The sequence below is a fragment of the Salvelinus alpinus genome, chromosome 13, assembly GCF_045679555.1.
Source record: "Salvelinus alpinus chromosome 13, SLU_Salpinus.1, whole genome shotgun sequence".
In the NCBI taxonomy this organism is placed as follows: domain Eukaryota; kingdom Metazoa; phylum Chordata; class Actinopteri; order Salmoniformes; family Salmonidae; genus Salvelinus; species Salvelinus alpinus.
This window is the reverse complement of record NC_092098.1, coordinates 19031020-19056337: the sequence shown is the minus strand read 5'-3', so window position 1 is coordinate 19056337 and position 25318 is coordinate 19031020. Positions and strand designations below refer to the sequence as shown.

At 42.0% G+C, this 25318-nt stretch overlaps 1 protein-coding gene across 3 annotated transcripts in view; it reads right to left on the bottom strand.

The window, feature by feature from the left end:
* LOC139537260 (teneurin-1-like) overlaps window positions 1-25318 on the bottom strand; it is a 184481-nt gene that overhangs the window by 4905 nt on the left and 154258 nt on the right. For 2 of the 3 annotated variants that reach the window (XM_071338378.1, XM_071338380.1), the window contains exons 23-30: window positions 17955-18109; window positions 11663-12029; window positions 10748-11258; window positions 9711-9886; window positions 8705-8940; window positions 4816-5109; window positions 4296-4686; window positions 254-1474 (exon numbers count right to left, since the gene is read on the bottom strand). In XM_071338378.1, coding sequence (XP_071194479.1) covers window positions 254-1474; window positions 4296-4686; window positions 4816-5109; window positions 8705-8940; window positions 9711-9886; window positions 10748-11258; window positions 11663-12029; window positions 17955-18109 — 3351 coding nt within the window. The remainder of the gene's footprint in view (window positions 1-253; window positions 1475-4295; window positions 4687-4815; window positions 5110-8704; window positions 8941-9710; window positions 9887-10747; window positions 11259-11662; window positions 12030-17954; window positions 18110-25318) is intronic. The other variant, XM_071338379.1, reaches the window with a different exon arrangement.

The window sequence follows — 25318 nt, the reverse complement described above, 5'->3', positions numbered from 1 at the left end:
AGTGAAAATTATTTTTGAAATTTAGTTGCCTAATAATTGTGCACACTTATATATTCCCCAGAGAAAGACAAAACTCACTTTTCCTTTGTTAAACATTCAGGTTTGAGGTTCAATAACATTTTGGATCGACTGAGAGCATTGTGTTTGTTCAACAATAAAAGTAATCCTGAGGAATATAATTTGCCTAATAATTATGCACGCAGTGTATATCTCCTAAGGAACATATAGTGGATCTCATCAACATTAATCTTACCTGTAGTGAACTTGGTGACATCCTGTAACTCTGCAACCGGGTAGTTGTTTTTGAAGGAGTAGAGGTTGAAAGGCTTGGGGTTGATGCTGAGCTCCGTCCACAGGTTATGGTTGGGAGTGGTCCACCTCCCAGCCACCACATCATAGTCCCTCCTCCCCAGGTGGACCAGCTTGGTCAGCGCGTCATAGAGACCGCCCTGGAACCCGATGATCAGCAGAAAGGAAGGGTTTGAGTCTTGGTAGATGTCTCCATAAGGGGTGTAGAGCATCTCCTTGACTATGTGTCCTTGGCTGCTGAAGATGGCCAGTGGCGTGCCAGAGTTATCACAGGCTACGTAGTACTCCTCCCCACTGCTCAGCTCCATGGCGATGAGGTGTCCCTGCAGGTCGTAGTAGAGCGAGGTGATCTCAGAGCTGGAGTGGTTGTACATGTGGGTCACCCTGGTGGGTTTGGTCAGGTCGGCATAGAAGTACTGCAGCTGCTGGCCGTCACTGGTCCTGCTGGCCACCCGCCTGCCCAGACCGTCATAGCGGTAGTGAACACTCCTCTCTGACACTTTGTCAAACGCTTTGGCAAGCAGCCCGTTGGAGTTGTAATCAAACATGACATTGCCCCGCAGGCGAAGAAAGCCATCTTCATCCATTTTGTACTGAATTTCTCCGAGTCGTGTTATGCGGTCTCGTAAGTCGTAGCGCAGCGGCGTTAGTCTGGCACTGTTGCCATGACTCAGTAAATTAATGTTGCCGTTGAGGTCGTAACTATAGCGCCACTGTGGCCTATCATTCACAGACACAGCCTGGAGCTGACTATCAGCATCATACTCGTATGAGTAGCGTGTTATATTGTTATCCACACCAATCCTGATGTCACAGATAGTGATGCGGCCCATGTTGTCATACTGCACTGTCATCCAGTAGGCAATAGACTTCAGGATCTCGTACTGGACCTCGATCACTTGTCCGTTGGCATTAAATATCTTAGTGTGCTTCATGATGTGTGTAGTGATCACTTGATTGAGGTCATAGTTTATGACACTGAATTTCCCAAACTGTTCAATTCTTCCTGACACATCAACATAACGGTAAAGGTCAATGGGAAGAGGGGTTTCATTAATCATGGCCTGCATGCTGGTGACCCGGAAGTTATTATAGCTGTAGTCAAATCTGGCATTCACCAGGCCCTCCACACTAAACCTGTAGATCTGTCTCCCAACCAGAGGACCTGTGGGGAGAATAATCACCATTATCCGTTAAAAAACAATGAAACGTCATATCTGAGTAATTATAAAATGTATGTTCATGACTCTAGCAGCTCTTCAAAGTTTGAAGCCATACATATCATCAATAGCAGAGCAGAGATGCCTGAAGACTACCAATACTAATCCAGGTTATCAAACTGCTTTGTTCACACCTATATGGGTTGCACAAAGTATTGCTTAGACTGAACTAACTAAAGCAGAATGAAAGACATTTTAATTACTTCTGTCCTTAGGAGATGAATATTACATGGTGATAGTATTATGTGACTGCAAATTAAGTTGGAGGCTGTTGACCTGTCATGCTTGAAATTGCAGATTGAATGACGAAGCAATTGAATGGCAGTTAATTAATGTGGGCTTATTCATTCTCCCAGTCAGCTCTGTAAAGGCCTCTAACAGCATGCTCAATACCTTCATTTGGATCTCAAAGCTGCTCAGGAACTCACAGAGCAACAAAAAAAAGGCCTACAGTCTGATACTTAGTGTAGGTGTGCACAAGGTTAATTAATTGTTATCTACACTACTGAAGTGATAAAGTGTGTAATATATATAACATCAAAGTAAGTGAAATATAAGCAATTCGTTTTAATGAAGGTATACAGTACATACAACAACATTATCAAAAGTATGTGGACACCTGCTCGTCAAACATCTCATTCCAAAATCATGGGCAATAATATGGAGTTGGTCCCCCCTTTGCTGCTATAACAGCCTCCACTCTTCTGAGAAGGCTTTCCACTAAATGTTGGAAAATTGCTGCAGGGACTTGCTTCCATTCAGCCACAAGAGCATTAGTGAGGTCGGGCACTGACATTGGGCGATTAGGCCTGGCTCGCAGTCAGTGTTCCAATTCATCCCAAAGGTGTTCAATGGGGTTGAGGTCAGGGCTCTGTGCAGGCCAGTCAAGTTCTTCCACACTGATCTCGACGAACCATTTCTGTATGGACCTCGCTTTGTGCACGGGGGCATTGTCATGCTGAAACAGGAAAGGGCCTTCCCCAAACTGTTGCCACGTAGTTGGAAGCACAGAATCGTCTATAATGTCATTGTATGCTGTAGCGTTAAGATTTTCCTTCACTGGAACTAAGGTGCCTAGCCCGAACCATGAAAAACAGCCCCAGACCATTATTCCTCCTCCACCAAACTTTACAGTTGGCACTATGCATTGTTGCAGGTAGCGTTATCCTGGCGTCTGCCAAACCTAGATTCATCCATCGTACTGCCAGAAGGTGAAGGGTGATTCAAAGCGTTTCCACTGCTCGAGAGTCCAATGGCGGCGAGCTTTACACTGACGTTGCTTGCTGACTGACGTTGCTTCCAGAGGCAGTTTGGAACTCGGTAGTGAGTGTTGCAACCGACAGACAATTTTTACGCTCTAAGTGTTTCAGCACTCGGCGTTCACGTTCTGTGAGCTTGTGTGGCCTACCACTTCGCGGCTGAGTCATTGTTGCTCCTAGACGTTTCCACTTCACAATAACATTGCTTACAGCTGACTGGGGCAGCTCTAACAGGGCACAAATTTGATGAACTGACTTGTTGGAAAGGTGACATCCTACGAAGATGCCACGTTGAAAGTCACTGAGCTCTTCAGTACGGGCCATTCTACTGCCAATGTCCGTCTATGGAGATTGCATGGCTGTGTGCTCGATTTATACACCTGTCAGCAACGGGTGTGGCTGAAATAGCCGAATCAATTAATTTGAAGGGGTGTCCACCTACTTTTGGCAATGTAGTGTACTGTACACCATATCAAAACCAGCATGTAAAAGTCCATAATTGAGCCAGCCAAATCAACCAGCCAGGCTATATATTCTCAAGGATTCTCATTCATGCTCTCGTCTACCATCATCCCTCTCTCTCTGCTGTCCCTGATTGCTTATTTCAGCTTCAAATCAGACTTATTGTGGCCAGCCAGTGGAGGACCTGGGATGCTATTAAGAACATGTTCACGTCAATTCGTTAGAAGGAAATCGAGGTGGATTTGTGCAGGGGGCCTAGCATGGAGACTGGGAGAGACTGGCAGAGTCTGGTGACCCCCAACAGCGAGACATGTACATCTAAAAAAAGGACAGAATAGAAGTCTGTGAAGCTGAGGAAATTGCTCATCAGTGCACAGCAGCACTCCCAATCTCCATCTCTTCAGAATGGGTTCTGATTTGGTGCCCTATATAATCAGTGTGCCATTCCACATTGGCTTTATAGGGATTTCAAATCCCTACTGAGTTCTGGAGACATTCATGGATTTTGCTCCCAAAAATAGATTTAAACTTAGCAGACTGAATAGGATATATCATTCTCATGGGTTAATTATTGGGGCCATATGCCAGAGGATATATTTCAAGAGGTGCTAATAGTGTATTTCATGATGGTATACTCAATCTCTCAAAGCAGACTTATATGTCAAACTTTAAGTCTAGTCTGACATAAAGCATTATCAGAATTGCTTATAGTGATTAGAGCTCACAATGAAGGATCATCTTCAGCTATGCCTAAAGGCCTCCTCATCTAATATAGCTTATATGGCTTATTGTCTTAAACTCCTGCAGAGGCACAACCATTTGTGGTTTTATTTCTTACATTAACCTGTCATAATACATTCCATTATTAAAATCAATAAGCTCCTTTATGGCATCCCAATCATTTAGAATCCATCTTATCATCTTCTTTTTGTTATGTGAGGATCATACTTTATTACTGAGGTTTAACCGGCTTGTCTTCGTTTGTATAGTCATTACATGCTATTCCCCATCCAGTTAGCTAGAAGGTTGGTCTGTATTGAGGTACCTGTCTGTCTGTAGCGGATGGTGCACATGAAGCCCTGGTTCATGAGGTGGATGGTCTTTACCCCCCCGGAGGTCTCCTCGTAGGTGTAGGTGACTAAGGTGGTGTCGTACAGGATCTCTGCCAGGCGGGACTGGCGGGTGTATCGGTAGAGGATACGGCGGCCCGTGCCCAGGTACAGAGTCTGGAGCAGACGGCCATCATGGCTGTAGTCCTGGATCACAGAGGCTCCGCTGCTGTCTGGAGGGCTGTAGGTGTTCCTGTAGTAGCCCACTGACAGCATAGACTGCAGGCTGTGACGCACCATACTGGGCATGGTCACAGACATCAGGTAGTCCGTGTGGTCATACTCAAAGGTGTACCGCCGCTGGCTGTGCAACAGCAGCATGACCGACTGCAGAACACACAAACAGAAGTAGATTAATGCTCTGAGCTACAGACTGCCACTTCATTCATATCCATACAGAGAACAAACTAAAACAATTTGTTCCGGATAAATCACGTCTAGCAAATAACTGAATACCTTCTCCAGAAAAGTGTAGCTCCATATCTTCCCATTGGTCCATGTCCTGGAGACCACCCTCCCATTCTCATACTCCAGTTTCTCTGACCAGTTGCCCCTCTGGATGCTGGTCACCAGGCCCGCTGGAGAGTAGGTCACATTCACCTCATTGTACTTGCTGCTGGGAGACCAGACGATGGGACGACCCATCTGGTCATAGAGGATCCGCAGGGTGAACTTGCGGTGGTCGTCATAGATCTTGCCTACTCGTGTGGCTTGGTTAAAGTCTATGGACAGCACGTTTCTGTTGTGAGCCTGGGGATGGTGAGAGACAAAAATGATAGGTGAGTGAGTGGTACAGTCGTTACTCCGAGTAACAAAACTAGATCTGTTGACTGGAAAACGGTTCTATCCCCGGAGATAAGAGTGATACAATCTATGTTATGTTTAAAAAACAGATCTGTGATGCTGATTCGACACCGAGCTTTAAAAGAATTTAGTGTGATGGTAAATGAGTGTTTTCACCATCACTAGAAATAGCGATTCAGACAGGCAGAAATGGAGCTGAATGTTCCCTATCTGCCTCAGCTCAACTAGAAATGGGCGATAAATGCTTTTATTTCATTTCATCCTAATTGGTAGGAGGAATAAGTCAAACATTCTGCACAGTCTTTCCCTCGTTATCCTCCTTTCTCTGACAGTCATCATCATATCTCCCTCTGTGCATGTTCTATGAAGTCTGGGATACAATTGATTTCCCAATTTCACTGTCTGAATCTAAAAATATTCCACCAAAAAGTTCTAGAGATCCATAATATTTGAGCAAGTCATGTCTATACAGTTGAAGTCAGAAGTTTACATATACCTTAGCCAAATACATTTAAACTCAGTTTTCACAATTCCTGACATTTAATCTTAGTAAACATTCCCTGTCTTAGGTCAGTTAGGATCACCACTTTATTTTAAGAATGTGAAATGTCAGAATAAAAGTAGAGAATGATTTATTTCAGCTTTTATTTCTTTCATCACATTCCCAGTGGGTCAGAAGTTTACATACACTCAATTAGTATTTGGTAGCATTGCCTTTAACTTGTTTAACTTGGGTCAAACGTTTTGGGTAGCCTTCCACAAGCTTCCCACAATAAATTGGGTGAATTTTGGCCCATTCCTCCTGACATGGCTGTTGTAACTGAATCAGGTTTGTACGGCTCTTTGCTCGCACACGCATTTTCAGTTCTGCCCACACATTTTCTACAGGATTGAGGTCAGGGCTTTGATTTTGTTGTCCTTAAACCATTTTGCCACAACTTTTGAAGTATGCTTGGGGTCATTGTCCATTTGGAAGACTCATTTGCGACCAAGCTTTAACTTCCTGACTGATGTCTTGAGATGTTGCTTCAATATATCCACATAATTTTCCTCCCTCATGATGCCATCTATTTTGTGAAGTGCACCAGTCCCTCCTGCAGCAAAGCACCTCTACAACATGATGCTGCCACCCCCATGCTTCACGGTTGGAATGGTGTTCTTCGGCTTGCAAGCATCCCCCTTTTTCCTCCAAACATAACAATGGTCATTATAGCCAAACAGTTTTCTGGTCTGATGAAACAAAAATAGGAAATTTCTCCAAAAAGTACAATCTTTGTCGCCATGTGCAGTTGCATACCGTAGTCTGGCTTTTTATGGCGGTTTAGGAGCAGTGGCTTCTTTCTTGCTGAGCGGCCTTTCAGGTTATGTCGATATAGGACTCGTTTTACTGTGGATATAGATACTTTTGTACAGGTTTCCTCCAGCATCTTCACAAGGTCCTTTGCTGTTGTTCTGGGATTGATTTGCACTTTTCGCACCAAAATACATTCATCTCTAGGAGACAGAACGAGTCTCCTTCCTGAGCGGTATGACAGCTGCGCAATCCCATGGTGTTTATACTTGCGTACTATTGTTTGTACAGATGAACGTGCTACCTTCAGGCGTTTGGAACTTGCTCCCAAGGATGAACCAGACTTGTGGAGGTCTATAATTTTTTTTCTGGGGTCTTGGCTGATTTCTGTTGATTTTCCCATGATGTCAAGCAAAGAGGCACTGAGTTTGAAGGTAGGCCTTGAAATACATCCACAGGTACACCTCCAATTGACTCAAAATATGTCAATTAGCCTATCAGAAGCTTCTAAAGCCATGACATCATTTTCTGGAATTTTCTAAGCTGTTTAAAGGCACAGTCAACTTAGTGTATGTAAACTTCTGACACACTGGAATTGTGATACAGTGAATTATAAGTGAAATAATCTCTGTAAACAATTGTTGGGAAAATTACTTGTGTCATGCACAAAGTAGATGTCCTAACCGACTTGCCAAAACTATAGGTATCAAGATATTTGTGGAGTGGTTGAAAAATAAGTTTTAATGACTCCAACCTAAGTGTATGTAAACTTCCAACTTCAACTGTACGTACAGTGCCTTCAGAAAGTTTTCACACCCCTTGACTTTTTCCACATTTTGTTGTTACAGCCTGAATTTAAAATTGATTAAATGTAGTTTTCGTCACTGGCTTACACACAATACCCCAGAACGTGAAAGTGGAATGAAGTTTATTTATTTTTTACTAATTAATTACAAATGAAAAGCTGTCTTGTGGCAAGCCTAAATAAATTCAGGAAGAATAAGTAGCATGGACTCACTCTGTGTGCAATAATAGTGTTTAACATTATTTTTGAATGACTACCTCATCTCTGTATGCCACACATACAATTATCTGTAAGGTCCCTTAGTCAAGCAGTGAATTTCAAACACAGATTCAACCACAAAGACCAGGGAGGTTTTCCAATGCCTCGCAAAGAAGGTCACATTTTGGTAGATGGGTAAAATAAAAATAAATCAAACATTGAATAAATCCTTTTCAGTATGGTGAAGTTATTAATTACACTTTGGATGGTGTATCAATACACCCAGTCACTATAACGATATAGGCGTCCTTCCTAACTCAGTTGCCGTAGAGGAAGGAAACCACTCAGGGATTTCACTATTTCACTGAGGATGGATAATCAACATTGTAGTTACTCCACAATACTAACCTAAATGACAGTGAAAAGAAGGAAGTCTGTACAGAACAAATATTCCATCTTGTTTGCAATGAGGCACTAAAGTAAAACTGCAGAAAAACATGGCAAATAAATGTACTTTATGTCCTGAATACAAAGCATTCTGTTTGGAACAAATCCAACACAACACATCACTGAGTACCACTCTTCATATTTTCAATCATGGTGGTGGCTGCATCATGTTATGGGTAATGTCTGTCATCAGCAAGGACTAAGAAGTTTTTTAGGATAAAAAGAAACGGAATGGAGCTAAGCACAAGCAAAATCCTAGAGGAAAACCTGGTTCAGTCTGCTTTTCAACAGACACTTGGAGACAAATTCACCTTTCAGCAGGACAATAACCTACAACACAAGGCCAAATATACACTGAAGTTGATTACCAAGACGACATTTAATGTTCCTGAGTTGCCTAGTTACAGTTTTGACTTAAATTGGCTTGAAGATCTATTGCAAGACTTGAAAATGGGTGTCTAACAATGACCAACAACCAACTTTATAGAGCTTGAAGAATTTTAAAAAGAATAATGTGCAAATATTTACAAAAATGTGTTTTCACTTCGTCATTGTGTGTAGATGGGTGAGAAAAAAAGGGGTATGAATACTTTTTGAAGGCACTGTATATCTTCCATTTACCATGACCTATAGTGTTATGGAAGAGTCATCAAAGTCCCGTAGGGAGACAATCGTTCTGCTGTACTGTAAGTAACACCTTCAACACACTGTTGTATTGTACCACATGTAGACAGTCCTCCCACACAAAACATATGGTGAGGGGTATTGTGCTCACACAGTCTGTTCTGTCTCTTCCTTACCCTGAGCCTGCGTTCGTAGGCTGTGTAGTTCCCTTTCGCCTGGTCTCTTCTCTGCCTCCACTCGATGACGCTGTAAGCATTCTCGCCCGGAAGGGTGATGTTACACTTGCCCACCGTGGGGTTGACCACGCCCGCCGAGATGTGGGGTTCCGTGTTCAGGGTCACCTCCATGCCGCTGGCAAACGTCACCCACAGAGAGCCATCCGAACTCACACGGTATGTGTTTTGAGCATGCTCTGTGTGGGGACATGGGACAGAGTAACAGAGAGTGAAGTGGGAGAGAGAGAGAGAGAGAGAGGTTAACTCATGCAGTACTACAACAGGAACAGCCAACTCATACTGCCACAGAAGACTGGTTACACTGTAGCCTACATACCCTAAATGGCAGCAGTCAGGGGGAAAAGTATTATAATTAAACTGACTGTTGAATATGCATATGGCTTTCAGTAATACCACTGTGTTATCTCTTCAATAAAATACATTAATAATATTATTCACCACTTTTATTGAAGAGATAACAGAATGGTATATTATTGCACGTGCCATGTGACATTTCATTGGTATCTCCTTGAGTCACTATATTTCTACAAACCACTTGTGTGTCTATGTGAGAACAGAGGTGTGACCGTGTGAAAGGAGATTGTGAGACATGGATTAAACTCAGCTCTCAGCAGCTCTCTCACTTCTCTCTTCTCTGCTGTTTGTAGGAAAGTCAGTGTTCACTTCCTCACCAACTCTTCACACCTTTGTCAGACTTGTCATCTCATTTTTATTTTAATGCTCTATTAAATAGCTGTTGGGCCGTCATTAAAACTGTTAACCTTGTAAAGGCATGCATGTGAACAATGCGTTAAGGAGACCGGAATAACTTAGATATAGAAAGGAATGCATTTGCTTCATCATTGCTGGTGACATGCCTGACTTCACATGGCCTCTCCCCAGTGACAGTGCGGCATGATAATGAAAAAAAAACGAGAGATGAGAAACTGACGCGAAACCTTACTACTACCTTGGCGTAATGTATAGATAGTGCTGGCAGCAGAGAAGTTTGTGGCTGTGATGAATTTCTCCCGATTTGAAGTGTCTGCTTCCACCCGCACTGATTTCTCCATATTGCCGTAGAAACTGCTGACCTCTCCCGTTGGCAAGGTGACATTGATGAGATGACCATCAGAATTATACCTGGTCAAGGACACACCCAGTCATATAACATCCTAACAAGGTCTGAAATGTGGGTCTTAAAATATTGTGACAACCTTGTATAGTAAAATGGAAACATTTACTGTGGATTCCAGAATATTCAAATTTTGGAAGGAGCTGAGCGCCTTCCTGTAGTTCCTTAGTTTCACCACTGGGTGACAGTATAACAATGCTGCTGGAACAAAGGAGCCAATGAGGTTTGACCTCCAACGGCAGTCACTGCAGGACACTGAGGACAGTGTTAGAATGGAGTTTGAGTGGATTTCGGCTTTTTCACAGGGACACAATAAAGGGGAGGTTGTATTGCCGATCAAACTAAATTAAAGGGAGGAAAATAAAGAGGCAGTGAAAAGGATTCTTTGCCCCTGACATCCGAACAGATTTTAAACCCAATGCGTCCGTGAACAAATCCCTCAAAATGCCTACGCAAACATTTTATATAATCACACTATTCCCACTTCTCTTTCAAGCTTTGATTCACCAACAAAAAGAAGACAATTTCCACAGGCCAGCCTGTGGAATTGCCCCAATTAGAGAAAAACATAATTTAGGAAATAATCTTCTATTAGAAAATCCATTTATATTTCCTTTTTTTCTGACAATCTTATTTATATACCTTTCAAATTTCACACATTCCAAACTATCTCTGAAAAACTGCAATACTGCAGCAAAATGTTACTGTATAATGGGAGTGTAGGTGGTGAAGCTCTTACAGCTTCACATAGAGGCAGACAGGAACAAGACTTTGGCTGTGATATGCAGGATGCTAATAGAGTATATTCTTAAGCATAATTGTCATTGACGTCAATAGACAGACGGGAAGAAGTGCTGCGGAATACTCACTGATAGACCGTTGTCCAGGCAATCTCATTGCTCATAGTTGCCAGGAGACCTGAGTTGCCATGGTAGCTGATCTGCGCTAGGTCATGCGCCAGGGCGGAGACTTTCTTGAGGACGCCCCCGTTGCTGATAGTGAGCCAATAGACCTGACCCCCGGGCACCAGCAGCCAGAGGGGCACGCCATTGGCATCACGGCGCACGTGGACAGCGGTGTCGTCGCTGGAGACCACGGCGCTCACGTCGCCCTCTCCTGAGTAGGTGAAGTTATAGACGTAGTCTCCGGTGACCAGGCTGCGGGTGTGGAGGTGGGTGCCGTTCACGCTGAACAGATAGAGCTCCTGGTCCACCACAGAGGTGATCTCATACATGCTGTTCTGGTTGAGCTGGGGCCTGTTGGGGGACAGGGCCCTGATACGGATGTTCCCCAGGTCTGAGATGTACAGAGTCCCGTTAGGGGAAACAGCCAGGGAGGAGGGAGCCTTCAGCTTGGCATCACGGGCATATCCACCATCGCCTGTGGAAAAAGGACAATGCAGAGATTGAGCACTCAACCAGCTAAGGTAGAATACATTGAAAAACGATTTATGTATTTATACTTTATTGAATAATAATGTGGTGTTTGACAAGTTGCGATGTCAAATAAAATGTATATGAATAATACAACATCATAGACAAACTGAGAAGTGTTGAGCAAAAGCAAAATAAAGTTGCAGTTCATCCCAGCCCTCTACTGAGCTATTTCACACATTAAAGTATGTTTGTTTTGTCAAGCTAGACTGATGCCACCATAAACATCATGCGGGCGGGTTACAATAGTTCCAAATCATTGCATGTCCATCCAGAGAGCCTCTCCACAGGTCTCTGATAGACTGCTGAAGTTAGTCTGAGGCATAATGGCGTGCTCAGCAGGGGACCCACCGGAGAAGCAGTCACAGTTGGGGTCGATCTTGCAGTCACACTCAGTGGGCGCCCCGGCCACCACAGAGATCTCCCCGTTGGTGGTGACCTGCTGGATGCGGTTGATCTTCCTCTCGTCCGTCTCAGCGATGTAGAGTGTGCCCTGGTGGGAAACTGCGATTGCTTTGGCTGCCTCCAGGGTGGAGTGGACAGCTGCCTTGCTGACCAGGTAGTGGTCGATCCCAGGGACCTGGCAGTGGATGGGCCGGCCCGCCACGATCCTCACCTGGCTGCTCTCTGACACCTGGATCACTATGTTGTTGTCCAGGATGTACAGGGAGTTGTCCATGGGGTTGACAGCCAGGTAGGTGGGCCATTCTAGACGAACCTAGAGCAGGGAAACAGTTTAACAAGTATACATAGATGGGTGCCACAAAGTTTCTCCTGAAACATTTCCTTTACAGTTTTTCCACTGTCTTTGATGATCTAAATTATATTATATTGTAATGAATATTATGCAATGTTATGTAAAATAAGTAGTCAGAATAGCACAGACAGTGCCTTCAGAAAGTATTCACACCCCTTGACTTTTTCCAGATTTTGTTGTGTTACAAAGTGGGATTAAAATTGATTTGTCTGTTTTTTTTAACGATCTACACAAAATAATCTGTAATGTTGAAGTGGAAGAAAAATTCTAACATTTGTAAAATATTTATAAAAAACACTGATTAGATAAGTATTCAACCCCCTGATCAATAGATGCTAGAATCCCCTTTGGCAGAGATTACAGCTGTGAGTTTTTCTGGGTAAGTCTCTAAGAGCTTTCCACACCTGAATTGTGCAATATTTGCCCATTATTCTTTTCAGAATTCTTCAACTGTCAAATTGGTTGTTGATTATTGCTATACAACCATTTTCAGGTCTTGCCATAGCTTTTTAAGCAGATTTAAGTCAAAACTGCAACTCAGCCATTCAGAAACATTCACTGTCTTCTTGGTAACTCCAGTGTAGAATTGGCCTTGTGTTTTAGGTTATTGTTCTGCTGAAAGGTGAATTCATCTCCCAGTGTCTGGTGTAAAGCAGACTGAATCTGTGGTTGAAATTCCCTGCTCGACTGAGGGACCTTACAGATAATTGTATATGTGGGGTACAGAGATGAGGTAGTCAGTCAAAAATCATGTCAAACACTATTATTGCACACAGTGAGCATGTGACTTGTTAAGCACATTTTTACTCCTGAAGTTATTTCGGCTTGCCATAACTAAGGGGTTGAATACTTATTGACTCAAGACATTTCAGCTTTTCATTTTTTATTAATTTGTAAACATTTCGAAAGCATAATTCCACTTTGACATTATGGGGTATTGTGTGTAGGCCAGTGACATTTTTTTCTCTCAATTTAATCCATTTTAAATGTGGAAAAAGTCAAGGGGTGTGAATTATTTCTGAAGGCACTCTACGCTGTGTAGACTTCTTTGGCAAAGTCTGTCAGTGTCATACATTCAGCAATGTCAAATAGAGGACATATTGTGAAAGCCGTATAATAGCATGTGACTATTGTACAATTGTACAAGTGGTAATGTAACTAAAATCATTTTTTTACGTGTGCTCACACTGTGTTCCCCTGAGACTCAGCTCAGGACACACATTTCAAATAAAAAGCTCCAAGGTACAGTTCACTAAGCGTGAGTGGGATACTTAAGGGTGCTGGACAGTCCTAATAAAGAAATGTGCCCATATAATCACCCCTGTGTTTAATCGGATCATGAAAAACCATTCTTCCACCACAAATAATGGGTGCAAAGTGTTCCTGCACAATAGGGGTGAATGATTCAGATTGGTGGAGGATAAAATTAGTTGCCATCTCACCTTCAAGCACTCTGAGATGATGTGATGAAAGGGACTGTATTAATGCAAGTCAATTGTGCGTGAATGAAAGGAATCTGTTCAGGAATAATTTGACACTTCTCTACACTGGTAACAAAATATACTGACAGCATAGTGTCCACGCATTCAAATTGGAGGTGAGTTTTCCCACTGCAGCCATCGTTTCGAAGCACATCTGTTGTGAGAGAAGCCTGGCAGCTCCCCTCCAAAAACAACGCTAATTGACATCATGCATTTTTCTCTCCTGCGTTTGAAAAAAGAAAATCCATGCAACCTGCTCCACCTAAAAGCTGTGATATGCTTGCATTTTGTTTGCCTGAAAATCTGGAATAGTGTGATAGGTTCTGTCATATAATACACTATCACTGAACTTTTCCATTATTTCAATTCACTTTGTACCCACACAATGCTAATCTGTTTACAGTGACTCAATACAACTCTTTCCTCACCCTTATAAATAAAGCGCTTTATTATTCACTTGCAGGGGTCTCATTTGCTAGGGGAGGGGAACCAGAGAGTTATGCCTTATTGCACTGTAAAAGCCTGGAGTGGTGGATTGAATGGAGTATTGGACTCCCTTTGTTTCTTAGATCTCTCCAGCCTTCTATTGTTTTCAGAATGGCTTGGGGGAGAAACACATTGCTCTTGAGATGAGACAGTGTTTATCTTCCAGTGTGATTCAACAACTAAATAACTCTCATTTGCCTCCTGCACAGAAATCAGCTTTGGTCCAATCTGGGGTCACAGTTTAAAGTATTTGTTGGGCTGTGCATGCTGAGAGGCCTTAGGCCTTGCACACACCAACAAATATGCATGGAGAATTCTGGAGAAAAGTGAATACCATTGCCAAACCTATATATAAACCACCACCACACATCATATTAAAAATGGCCAACTCACTGCAATACTGGCCATTACTTTGATTCGAGGCTGTGGTCTGATAGTTTGGACATCTGATTGTATCACAGTAGAACATCAAGCTTTGCATGTGAGATACCCGAGGAGGAGGGAGAGCGCAAATTAGCATCTTGAGGATGAAGTTGCTTGAAATCACTCCACTGCATAATACATCCACGTAAAAGGGCTCATTCAGAAAACCAACAAAAGGAATTGTCAGAAAATGAAAGCCAGGAACGCAAAGCCTGAAACATGGACAGTAAAAAGAATAGCTGTATGCAAGATATCATCTGAATTTCAAGCATTTAATTTAATGCTTCGTCATGCTGCTTCTCAAATGTCAAATGTCTATGGGAATAATAGGGAGTGTCAATGACCGGATTATTGTGATGCAAAATAGGCTTTCTTTCTCACAAGCATACAGTATCCTCCTATATACAGGTTTAATTGAGACGGTACAGTATGCAATGTCCCTGTTGCCTCTCTCTACAGCATCACAATCTCAGACTCAGATCATGCGAATGCTCTGGAGGAAACCCACACCCATTATGATCTAATATAGTTTTGTCGCTTTTCATGAGCGCTTTGATGGGTTCATCAGCACGTGATCCAGCCCAGTGATGCGCATGGATAATCATTCTACAGGAGTAGCATTCTACAGGAGTAAATCTGGGCATAAGAGGAGAATTGCGCGCTTCTTATGTGATAAGCCCTTATGGGGGCACAGCAGTTAATTTCCCTGTTCCCTATTCAGAGCTGTGCAACCCGCTCAGATGTGGGTCAATGTGCTGTGTTGCTGTGAAGAAGAGAGAGAGAGATAAAAGGGTAGAGAGAAAGGCAGAGAGAGAGCGGTACACTCTTAGAAAAAAAGGTGCTATCTATAACCTAAAAGGGTTATTTGGCTGTCCCCATACGAGAACCCTTTGAAGACCTTGTTTTTGTTCTAAGTAGAACCCTTTTGGTTCCAGGTAGAACCATTTTCCATTTTCCATTTTTTTGGTTCCAGGTAAAACCCAAAAGGGATTTACCTGGAAACAAAAAGGATTCTCCTATGGGGACAGCTGAAGAACCCTTTTGGAACCCTTTGTTCTAAGAGTGTAGAGGAAGAGGGGTAGAGAGATAAAGAGAGAGTCTGTAGAGAGAGTGTGACTGTAGGGCATATACAGTGGGGAGAACAAGTATTTGATACACTGCCGATTTTGCAGGTTTTCCTACTTACAAAGCATGTAGAGGTCTGTAATTTTTATCATAGGTACACTTCAACTATGAGAGACGGAATCTAAAACAAAAATCCAGAAAATCACATTGTATGATTTTTAAGTAATTAATTTGCATTTTATTGCATGACATAAGTATTTGATACATCAGAAAAGCAGAACTTAATATTTGGTACAGAAACCTTTGTTTGCAATTACAGAGATCATACGTTTCCTGTAGTTCTTGACTAGGTTTGCACACACTGCAGCAGGGATTTTGGCCCACTCCTCCCTACAGATCTTCTCCAGATCCTTCAGGTTTCGGGGCTGTCGCTGGGCAATACGGAGTTTCAGCTCCCTCCAAAGATTTTCTATTGGGTTCAGGTCTGGAGACTGGCTAGGCCACTCCAGGACCTTGAGATGCTTCTTACGGAGCCACTCCTTAGTTGCCATGGCTGTGTGCTTTGTGTCGTTGTCATGCTGGAAGACCCAGCCACGACCCATCTTCAATGCTCTTACTGAGGGAAGGAGGTTGTTGGCCAAGATCTTGCGATACATGGCCCCATCCATCCTCCCCTCAATACGGTGCAGTCGTCCTGTCCCCTTTGCAGAAAAGCATCCCCAAAGAATGATGTTTCCACCTCCATGCTTCACGGTTGGGATGGTGTTCTTGGGGTTGTACTCATCCTTCTTCTTCCTCCAAACACGGCGAGTGGAGTTTAGACCAAAAAGCTCTATTTTTGAATCATCAGACCACATGACCTTCTCCCATTCCTCCTCTGGATCATCCAGATGGTCATTGGCAAACTTCAGACGGGCCTGGACATGCGCCTGCTTGAGCAGGGGGACCTTGTGTGCGCTGCAGGATTTTAATCCATGATGGCGTAGTGTGTTACTAATGGTTTTCTTTGAGACTGTGGTCCCAGCTCTCTTCAGGTCATTGACCAGGTCCTGCCGTGTAGTTCTGGGCTGATCCCTCACCTTCCTCATGATCATTGATGCCCCACGAGGTGAGATCTTGCATGGAGCCCCAGACCGAGGGTGATTGACCATCATCTTGAACTTCTTCTATTTTCTTCTATTTTCTAATAATTGCGCCAACAGTTGTTGCCTTCTCACCAAGCTGCTTGCCTATTGTCCTGTAGCCCATCCCAGCCTTGTGCAGGTCTACAATTTTATCCCTGATGTCCTTACACAGCTCTCTGGTCTTGGCCATTGTGGAGAGGTTGGAGTCTGTTTGATTGAGTGTGTGGACAGGTGTCTTTTATACAGGTAACGAGTTCAAACAGGTGCAGTTAATACAGGTAATGAGTGGAGAACAGGAGGGCTTCTTAAAGAAAAACTAACAGGTCTGTGAGAGCTGGAATTCTTACTGGTTGGTAGGTGATCAAATACTTATGTCATGCAATAAAATGCAAATGAATTACTTAAAAATCATACAATGTGATTTTCTGGATTTTTGTTTTAGATTCCGTCTCTCACAGTTGAAGTGTACCTATGATAAAAATTACAGACCTCTACATGCTTTGTAAGTAGGAAAACCTGCAAAATCGGCAGTGTATCAAATACTTGTTCTCCCCACTGTATCTGCAGCCCTCTCTGAAGGTTAGCCAGCCTCAGCATTTTTACAACTTTTGGTGAGAACTTAATAAGGTGGTTTCCTATGGCAAGGTCCGGGGGGCTGAGAATAATTGCTCTCTGAGTCAGGGTGCATCCCGTGCTGGTCTGGGCCTCAGCTGCCCGTGAGAGCAGAGACAGAAGCAAGAATATAATTCACCATTGAGAGGGAGCATTCAGGGGCTGAGGCCAGTTAATCATGGCGGGAACGTCTCAAAGGAAATGTCCTCTATCAGGACTCTCCATTTTTATAGGTCAGATAGATATATAAGATCTGTCTATTTTTTTCTTTCTTTTTTTATAAACCTCTTAGACATTAAAGTCTAATTGCTGATCACTAATATCAGTTTTAATGCTTTGATGACTGATTGACGACTTAAACTCTGTTACTTATAGATGACTGCATATAGGTTCAAATGGAACTGTTGCATGATTAGATCCTTGGAACTAAAGGAGGATATACATATTAGATAAGGGGTATAGAATAGCTTTTGAAATACCATTCTGTCTGTTTAGTTTACCAGTACTGCTCTAAGTAAACGTCGGGCTTGGAAAACCTGACATTCCTAGCTCTGTGTGTGTGTGTGTGTGTGTGTGTGTGTGTGTGTGTGTGTGTGTGTGTGTGTGTGTGTGTGTGTGTGTGTGTGTGTGTGTGTGTGTGTGTGTGTGTGTGTGTGTGTGTGTGTGTGTGTGTATTAGCCGTCTAGCCATCTCACCTGTGAAATATCCATGCGGGCGTCACAGCTTAACGGTTGAGTGGACATCAAGCCGTTGGAACCAATGACAGTTGATATCATTCCTTTCCCATTGATCTTGCGAATCATGGTTCCATCAACAAAGTAGACAAATCCTTGCTTGTCCACTGCAATCCCTGTCGGAGGGGAAGGAGAGACAATTCATTACTGCACAGCTCAGTATCAAAGAAACAGCAGTAAAACGTTGTTTGAATGTTCAGTTAGATGTCTAAACAGGGTTGTCATAGAGTAGATGTGATTATAATGACAATATTAGAAGTTTAATATTACATTCACGGTCAAGAGACCAGTCAGGTGACACAGGCTGTTTATGATAATCATATAGGTATATTATTACTGAACTCCCTTTAAAGGAAGATGATGAAATACTGTATGTCATCGTAACACTCTCATTCATTCCTTATTGGACAATACACATATAGTGTAGCCTACATTACACCAGGGTTTCCCAAACTTTTTGCCCTGGCAAAAAGGCTAGGGTAAAAACCAAAAGGTGCACCCAGGAGGGGGCCCAGGACTGAGTTTGGGAAACCCTTCATTAGACAACAGTGAGTCTGAAGCATGTTTGTTCAAAGAGTGATCCTTCATGGTAGAGTGAGGAGCATGCGACTACTTTTATCCCCGTCATCAGCCCCCTTCTCCCCACAGAGATGGGTGCTGCATGATAATACAGCCAATTCATTTCATCAAGTGTCTGGGTATTATCAGATGAGATTTGCACTGCAAGTTGGGAGCCTCTAGAGTTCACAAAGCAATGCAGATTTCAGATCACATGCTGCTGCTGGCTTCTCTAACGTTCTCCGATCCCAATGAATGAAGCAGCTTTAATCGTCTTAGAGGAGCTTACATCCTTAAAACCAATTCTAACATTTCAGTTTGAAAGAGGTTCAAGGCAACGATTTGGCTAGTTGCAGTATGCATGGAGCATCATCTTCTTATTGTGTTCATTGAAAAAGATGACAAAATAGTCAACACAGCAACAGTGGATGATAGCCTACGGAGTCCCTTCTCTGCGAATGAAAAGATGTGGTCTGAGTAAAATGTTAATAGATAGAAGTATATGCTTTTGAGGTTTCAAAGGGTGTAATGAAGCTAGCGTTTTTAACACACTGACCAGTGCCAAAAAAAGAAAATGTATGTAATAAATAATACATTTCAATATGGTTTCATTCTTTGCCATAACTACTGCCTGATATACACTACCGGTCAAAAGTTTTAGAACACCTACTCATTCAAGGGTTTACCTTAATTTTTTACTATTTACTGCATTGTAGAATAATAGTGTAGACATCAAAACTATGAAATAACACATGGAATCATGTAGTAACCAAAAAAGTGTTAAACAATTCAAAATATATTTGAGATTCTTCAAATAGCCACCCTTTGCCTTGATGACAGCTTTGCACACTCTACATATACACTGTACGGTGTAGGTTTTCAACTAAGACCGCCAACGTAGACTTGGGAGCTGAAAAGAACAGCTGTGTGACATGCAACTGTGGAATTACACACCAGCACAATGTTTGTGCATTTCATGTTTAATCAGGAATGAACAATTCTGAGGTACAGTGCAGTAAATGGATTGCCATGGAGAGGCCTTGGAAATCCTATAGAATGGACTTCTTTACTTTGTCCGTGTGAACAATCAGACAACACAATTCTGCCATTGATCCTTGTACCCAGGGGCGCAAATTCTGAAATTGTATTTTTGCCACCCCAGTTTTATCATTGGAATGTGATACAAAACGAGGCAACGGTGTGCTTTAGGACCATGTGGACGCTTTCGAGCGGTCGGGTAGGCTGTTTGAGTGTTTCTCTGACTGGATCAAATCACATTTAAAATAATGCCCCCCCACTTCTAAAACCAAAGGTGCGTCCCTGCTTGTACCACTCAAGGTCAGGTTGAGATATCCTGTCGAGTCAGTCACTTAGTAAGCCTTGTGGGCTGAATGGCATCACGTTGGCTGCTTCTCTGGGACTAGCCTTGGACCTATTGGCTTTGTGTCCATGTCCACACAGTGTTTACATCAGGGCTGGCCAGCCAACTCGTCTAGGGGCGCTGTATGTCTGTCTGCTGCCAGTTATCTCTCATTCAGCCACTGGTTAGGGCCAGAGAAACCAGGAGAGTAGACTCACTCATCTGACCAATCAATGATGAAACCAATCAATTAATAGTAATTTATTTCAACATAGTGTACATAAGATGATACTGAGATCCTACAGATACCGTGTGTGGTTAAGCTTTCCTGGAAAATCTTAATAATCTATTCGAGCAGTCTGAACAAACGCTGCACATGACAACATTATATCCTCAAATATGCAATGATTGGTAGGCTAATTTCGTTTAAGACACAGAGATACTGAGGAATATATTTTTAACTGATTGCCAGACATGTGCCCATGAATAATAGAAATCCAAATGCATAATTTGAAAAAAAATTATATATTTTTCAACCAAAATACTCACAAGTTCGAACAACATCGGTGTCAATACTGCTTGTTTACAGACATACCTCATCATTGAGCTTAGTTGCATGACATATCACCCTCATCATTTAGTTAATTATGCATGATGTGGGATGATAAGTGTTCCCCTCATACCCTTCAGAGTGTCCCAAATAACAGAGATAGTACTGAAATAGAGAGCAGAGCAGAAACTCCCCATGGTAAGCAACACTCCTAAATTAATAAGATGAAAAACATGTTTCAACTTATTCGTTTGGTCTAATTAAAATTCCAAAATACAAAACAGCTCAATGTAAATATCTGTAACCTTGGGGGTGAAGCTGTTAATACGCTGGGCAACATGTTTACTTCTTGGATCTGAGGATTAGTTCCAGTCTTACAGGCAGGAACGCTGGGTTGAAGCAGATCTAATCACGTCTTTTAATTTGAGGGATACTGTTGATGGAATTATTGACCACTACTACCTCAGACTGCGGTCTTCTCCAGTTTCCACATATTGAGAGAAACATGAGGATTACACAAGTCAGAGGATTTCTACTGTGTCCAATATGTCAAGCGCTCCTATACTGTAGTAGAGCTAATGTATGTAATTGTAGTTGTTAGGCTTATAATATAGTCATAATGAAATACATTCAAAACATCATTTGAAATGCAAATATACATGTTCTATGGTAGTTATATGATACCTATGTATATGAGAGGTCTAAAAGTAGCACAAAATAGATGAATTGTCCAGAGATGATTGATTAAGCCCTCTGTAAATTAATCATGTCTAGGTTACCTCATTGAATCCCCCAACCCCCAAACATTGGCCTGGTGAGGTACAGTCACTGCTGAACGAGAGAGACCAAATAATTGATGGCACAGACAAAATAATACTACTTCAGATGCCAGTAGTACAAAGCTATTACCCTGGGTATCATGTAAAATTTCACAGCACAAGCTTAGGTGGATGCCCTGGGGAAAAGGTAGGAAATGAGATGATAAATTGACCAGTCACCAGGTCTGACCCAGCATTAATACCTTGCCCAATGTATTTAATAAAATAAAGAAGGGAAAACATTAATTTTGAGGAGAAGCTCTTGACCCTTATCCATCCCTGGTCCCTGCCACTGGGGCGAGGAGATGCATATCCAGGGCAGCCTAGTCTGGGCAGTGCTGGGTGGGGGAAGCCGCCTGCTTGGGATGATTGGGTGCCTGGTGTCACTCCCTGGCTTCCACAGCCAGTTGCTCCACATCAGAGAGACTGATCTGTGGGTTCTGCCTGATCGTACATGTGTTTACAGATGACTGCTCCTGCCACTTTCACGCACGCCTCCTCATTAAAGAGGCACTATGCCGTCTCACACTGATAACGGCAAGTGTACACGGCCTATGAAATGATTGCCCGTCAGCTCTTGTTCTCTCTGGAGAGGACTTTTGTGTGTGGCAAGATTGATTCCTGCACCACACGTGAGGTCAATAATTGGCCATGTATGTTTGAGCTGAGAACTGCCACAAACGTGGCTGAAAATGGTTTAGATTTTCTTTGAAACACTGCCACATTGAAACTAAACCACGGGACCTGTGTATCTGGTATAGCAAGCGCCCACCTTTATACTGAAAAATATTGAAATCCAGTGTGGCTTTCAAAGTGTGGGTACAAAGAGGGTGTGGATTTTTTTTTTTGGGGGGGGCTGCATAAGGCCGGGGGATAAATTGAGGGGTGTTCTGAGATTGGGAGGGGAGATACTGTACATTGGTATCTCACCTGAAACACTACTACTACCGCCACTGCTATTGTACCAATGAAAACAAAGAGGGTGCATTATTGATACTAATTTGTTTACAGTACATTGTGTCCCATTTGAAGCAACGTGTTGGCAGATACTCGATGGAACCTAGTGGTTGACCTACTTCTGGGAGACCTTTTTATGGTTAATCAAAAAGCAAACGCTTCAACATCCATTTCAAGGCCAAGCACTCTCCTACTAAGTCGTGAAAATACTTAATCAATGTGCAATGTGTTGCTTTTATTTTTTGTTTATAATCGATTCGTCGCCATATTTCCAGTCAATATGAATCCACTGAAAGTTTGTTCAACCACATTATAGCTACTGCTTGATACACTGTTAAAATCAGATAGATTTCTAGCTGACATTACAGATCCTCTACGCTGCATTTAGCTGATATTACAGTAAGTAAACAAACCTGTAGACCTGGGATTTCAACAATGATCTTAAACATGGTGAAATCCTCCTGTTACAATCGGTTAAAAGCAATTATAAACCGGGTAGTTTGTCTCCTGGATGCTGATTGTCTGGAACAGCAAGTCAGCCGCATGTACATGTAAGGGATAATCAACGAGGGGCTCTGCGTTCTATAGAAAAATAATGAACGATGTGGAAGGTGTGTTCCACTATGCGCTAGCAGAGCGGATCTAACCTTCCACGGAGTTGCATTATTTCCCAGAGAACGCATAGAGCCCCGAGTTGATAATCCCTTTTATACCAACGCTATAATTTAACACATTTGCCACTAGAAATGTGTTAATTTGCCTGTAGAACAGCTGTTCAACATCCACTGAATTAGCACGTTTACTACATAGCTACAGTAGTGGCCTTGTTAGCCAAACAAACAGACTTGCTAGCTTGCTATTATGAAAATTGAATTCAACAATGCCAATGTTTTTCAATTTGACTTTTGCTTTTTAAAAGCAGGTCAAATATAATACATGTAAGAATTAATTTCATAGCCATTCAATTATACTGTGCATTATAGAGAAATAATGCACACTCCAGAATACCCTTCAAGCCAATAAGGCACCTCGGGGGTTTGTGGTGTATGGCCAATATACCCAACCCCCTGGGCCTTATTGCTTAATGATATAATATAGAAATGTCTGGATATGATGCTATTTGGTACTTTGTTGTGTGCTACAGTATTTTGTGGGAAGAATTTAGAGTGAAAAAACAACAACCCTCAGATTTCCGTGGGGTGAGGATTATTGACTGCTCTTAGGTCAGGAGTGTATTGATTGAAAATATATTTGTGTGCCACATTTTGTTGGGGCAAGACTTTCTAAAAGCACATTTTTGTTCTGAGTAGACTATTAGAAAGCATGTGGACCTGGTGTCAGGTTATCACACATTTGAATCAGTCTGCCAATGCTCTTATCTTTCCTTAAAAGCATATTTTCATCCTTAAGAGCCCTAGTCTGTGAAATTTCAAGCTGTGAAATTGTTGGAATAATCCACTTATTCTGCCTTCTCCTTACTAAGATGCATCAAGCGACAGCTTTCTTACCTAGACTTGGTATCATTGGATATGCATTATCTAATGGATAGACTTGAACTGTTTAAGAAGTAGCCTTAAAGTGCTACGTATCTATGTTCAAGTTCCAACCACAACAGTCAGCCGCTACCTCCTCCTTATTCAGTCTGTTGGCTTCCTGTTTGTGAATCTCAGTTAGCTTGCACTTTAATATGTACCACTAATCAACACCCTCAGAACTTTTAACCCATGTTTAAATGACTCCTAACTGTTGCTGTTCATGCCCTCTTGATTTTGTCTAAAAACAGCAGATCAGATGCCCTCTTGATTTTGTCTAAAAACAGCAGATCAGATGCCCTCTTGATTTTGTCTAAAAACAGCAGATCAGATGCCCTCTTGGTTTTGTCTAAAAACAGCAGATCAGATGCCCTCTTGATTTTGTCTAAAAACAGCAGATCAGATGCCCTCTTGATTTTGTCTAAAAACAGCAGATCAGATGCCCTCTTGATTTTGTCTAAAAACAGCAGATCAGATGCCCTCTTGATTTTGTCTAAAAACAGCAGATCAGATGCCCTCTTGATTTTGTCTAAAAACAGCAGATCAGATGCTCTCTTGGTTTCAAGAGCTTTTTGCACTTCCTTCCTTTCACACTTGGGCTCAGTCTGGTTCGATTAGAAACATCAACTGATAAAAGTTGCTTCAGGGTCACAACATTTTTAAAACCCTGAAGGAAGATTTGGGCTTTTAGATGTAATGGAATAGGGACATATTTAAAAAACATTTCAATCTCCTTATAAAAAAGATGATGTACACAAGACCACAAGGCCCATGCATATTACTAATCAGACCTGGGTTAAAATACTATTTAGGGTATTTCAATTACTTTCAAATACATTTGGAAGTATGCATTTTTATATGTTTTATTTGAAATGACAAGTAGTTGAATATTGGAATATACACTGCCATGCATTTAATCCAGGTATTTGAAAATAGTATTTTAAATAAGTATTTCGGAATAATTTCAAATAGTAGGCTATTTATAGGAATTTATTTTAAAATACTTCAAATAGAAGTAGTTGATTCTGGCCTCATTATTTGAAAATACTCAAATCCATTGAAAATATGTACGTATTTGAACCCAGGTCTGTTACTAATACATGCATAAAGAAATAACATAAACCCATATACTAATTAGAAAACAAAAGTCTCTGTGTGTCAAACTGAGGCCTGAAGGGAGAGAAAATTCAAAGGCATCTGCCTACATTATTCACATCCTCTCCTGTCAATCAGAAAGGCTGACAAGATGATGAAAGAAGACTCACAATCTGTGTGACAGTGACAGAGCATCAGCTAAAGACCCGCCAACACACCTAATTGATTCACTGCTGGATTTAGCAAAAAGTGAGCCGATGTCATCTTTCATAATCAAGCTTCTCCCTCAGGCTGCCTTAAGGAGCTAAAAAAAACTCTCCCTTCACAAGTGCTGGGCTAAAGGTCAGGGTTACCTTAAAGCATTGTTCCAAATAATAAGAATATAGCCCTACTGTGTGAAGTGCTCTGGTAAAGTGTGTTTAATAGATCAACATGAGAACAGATAGATCTGTCAT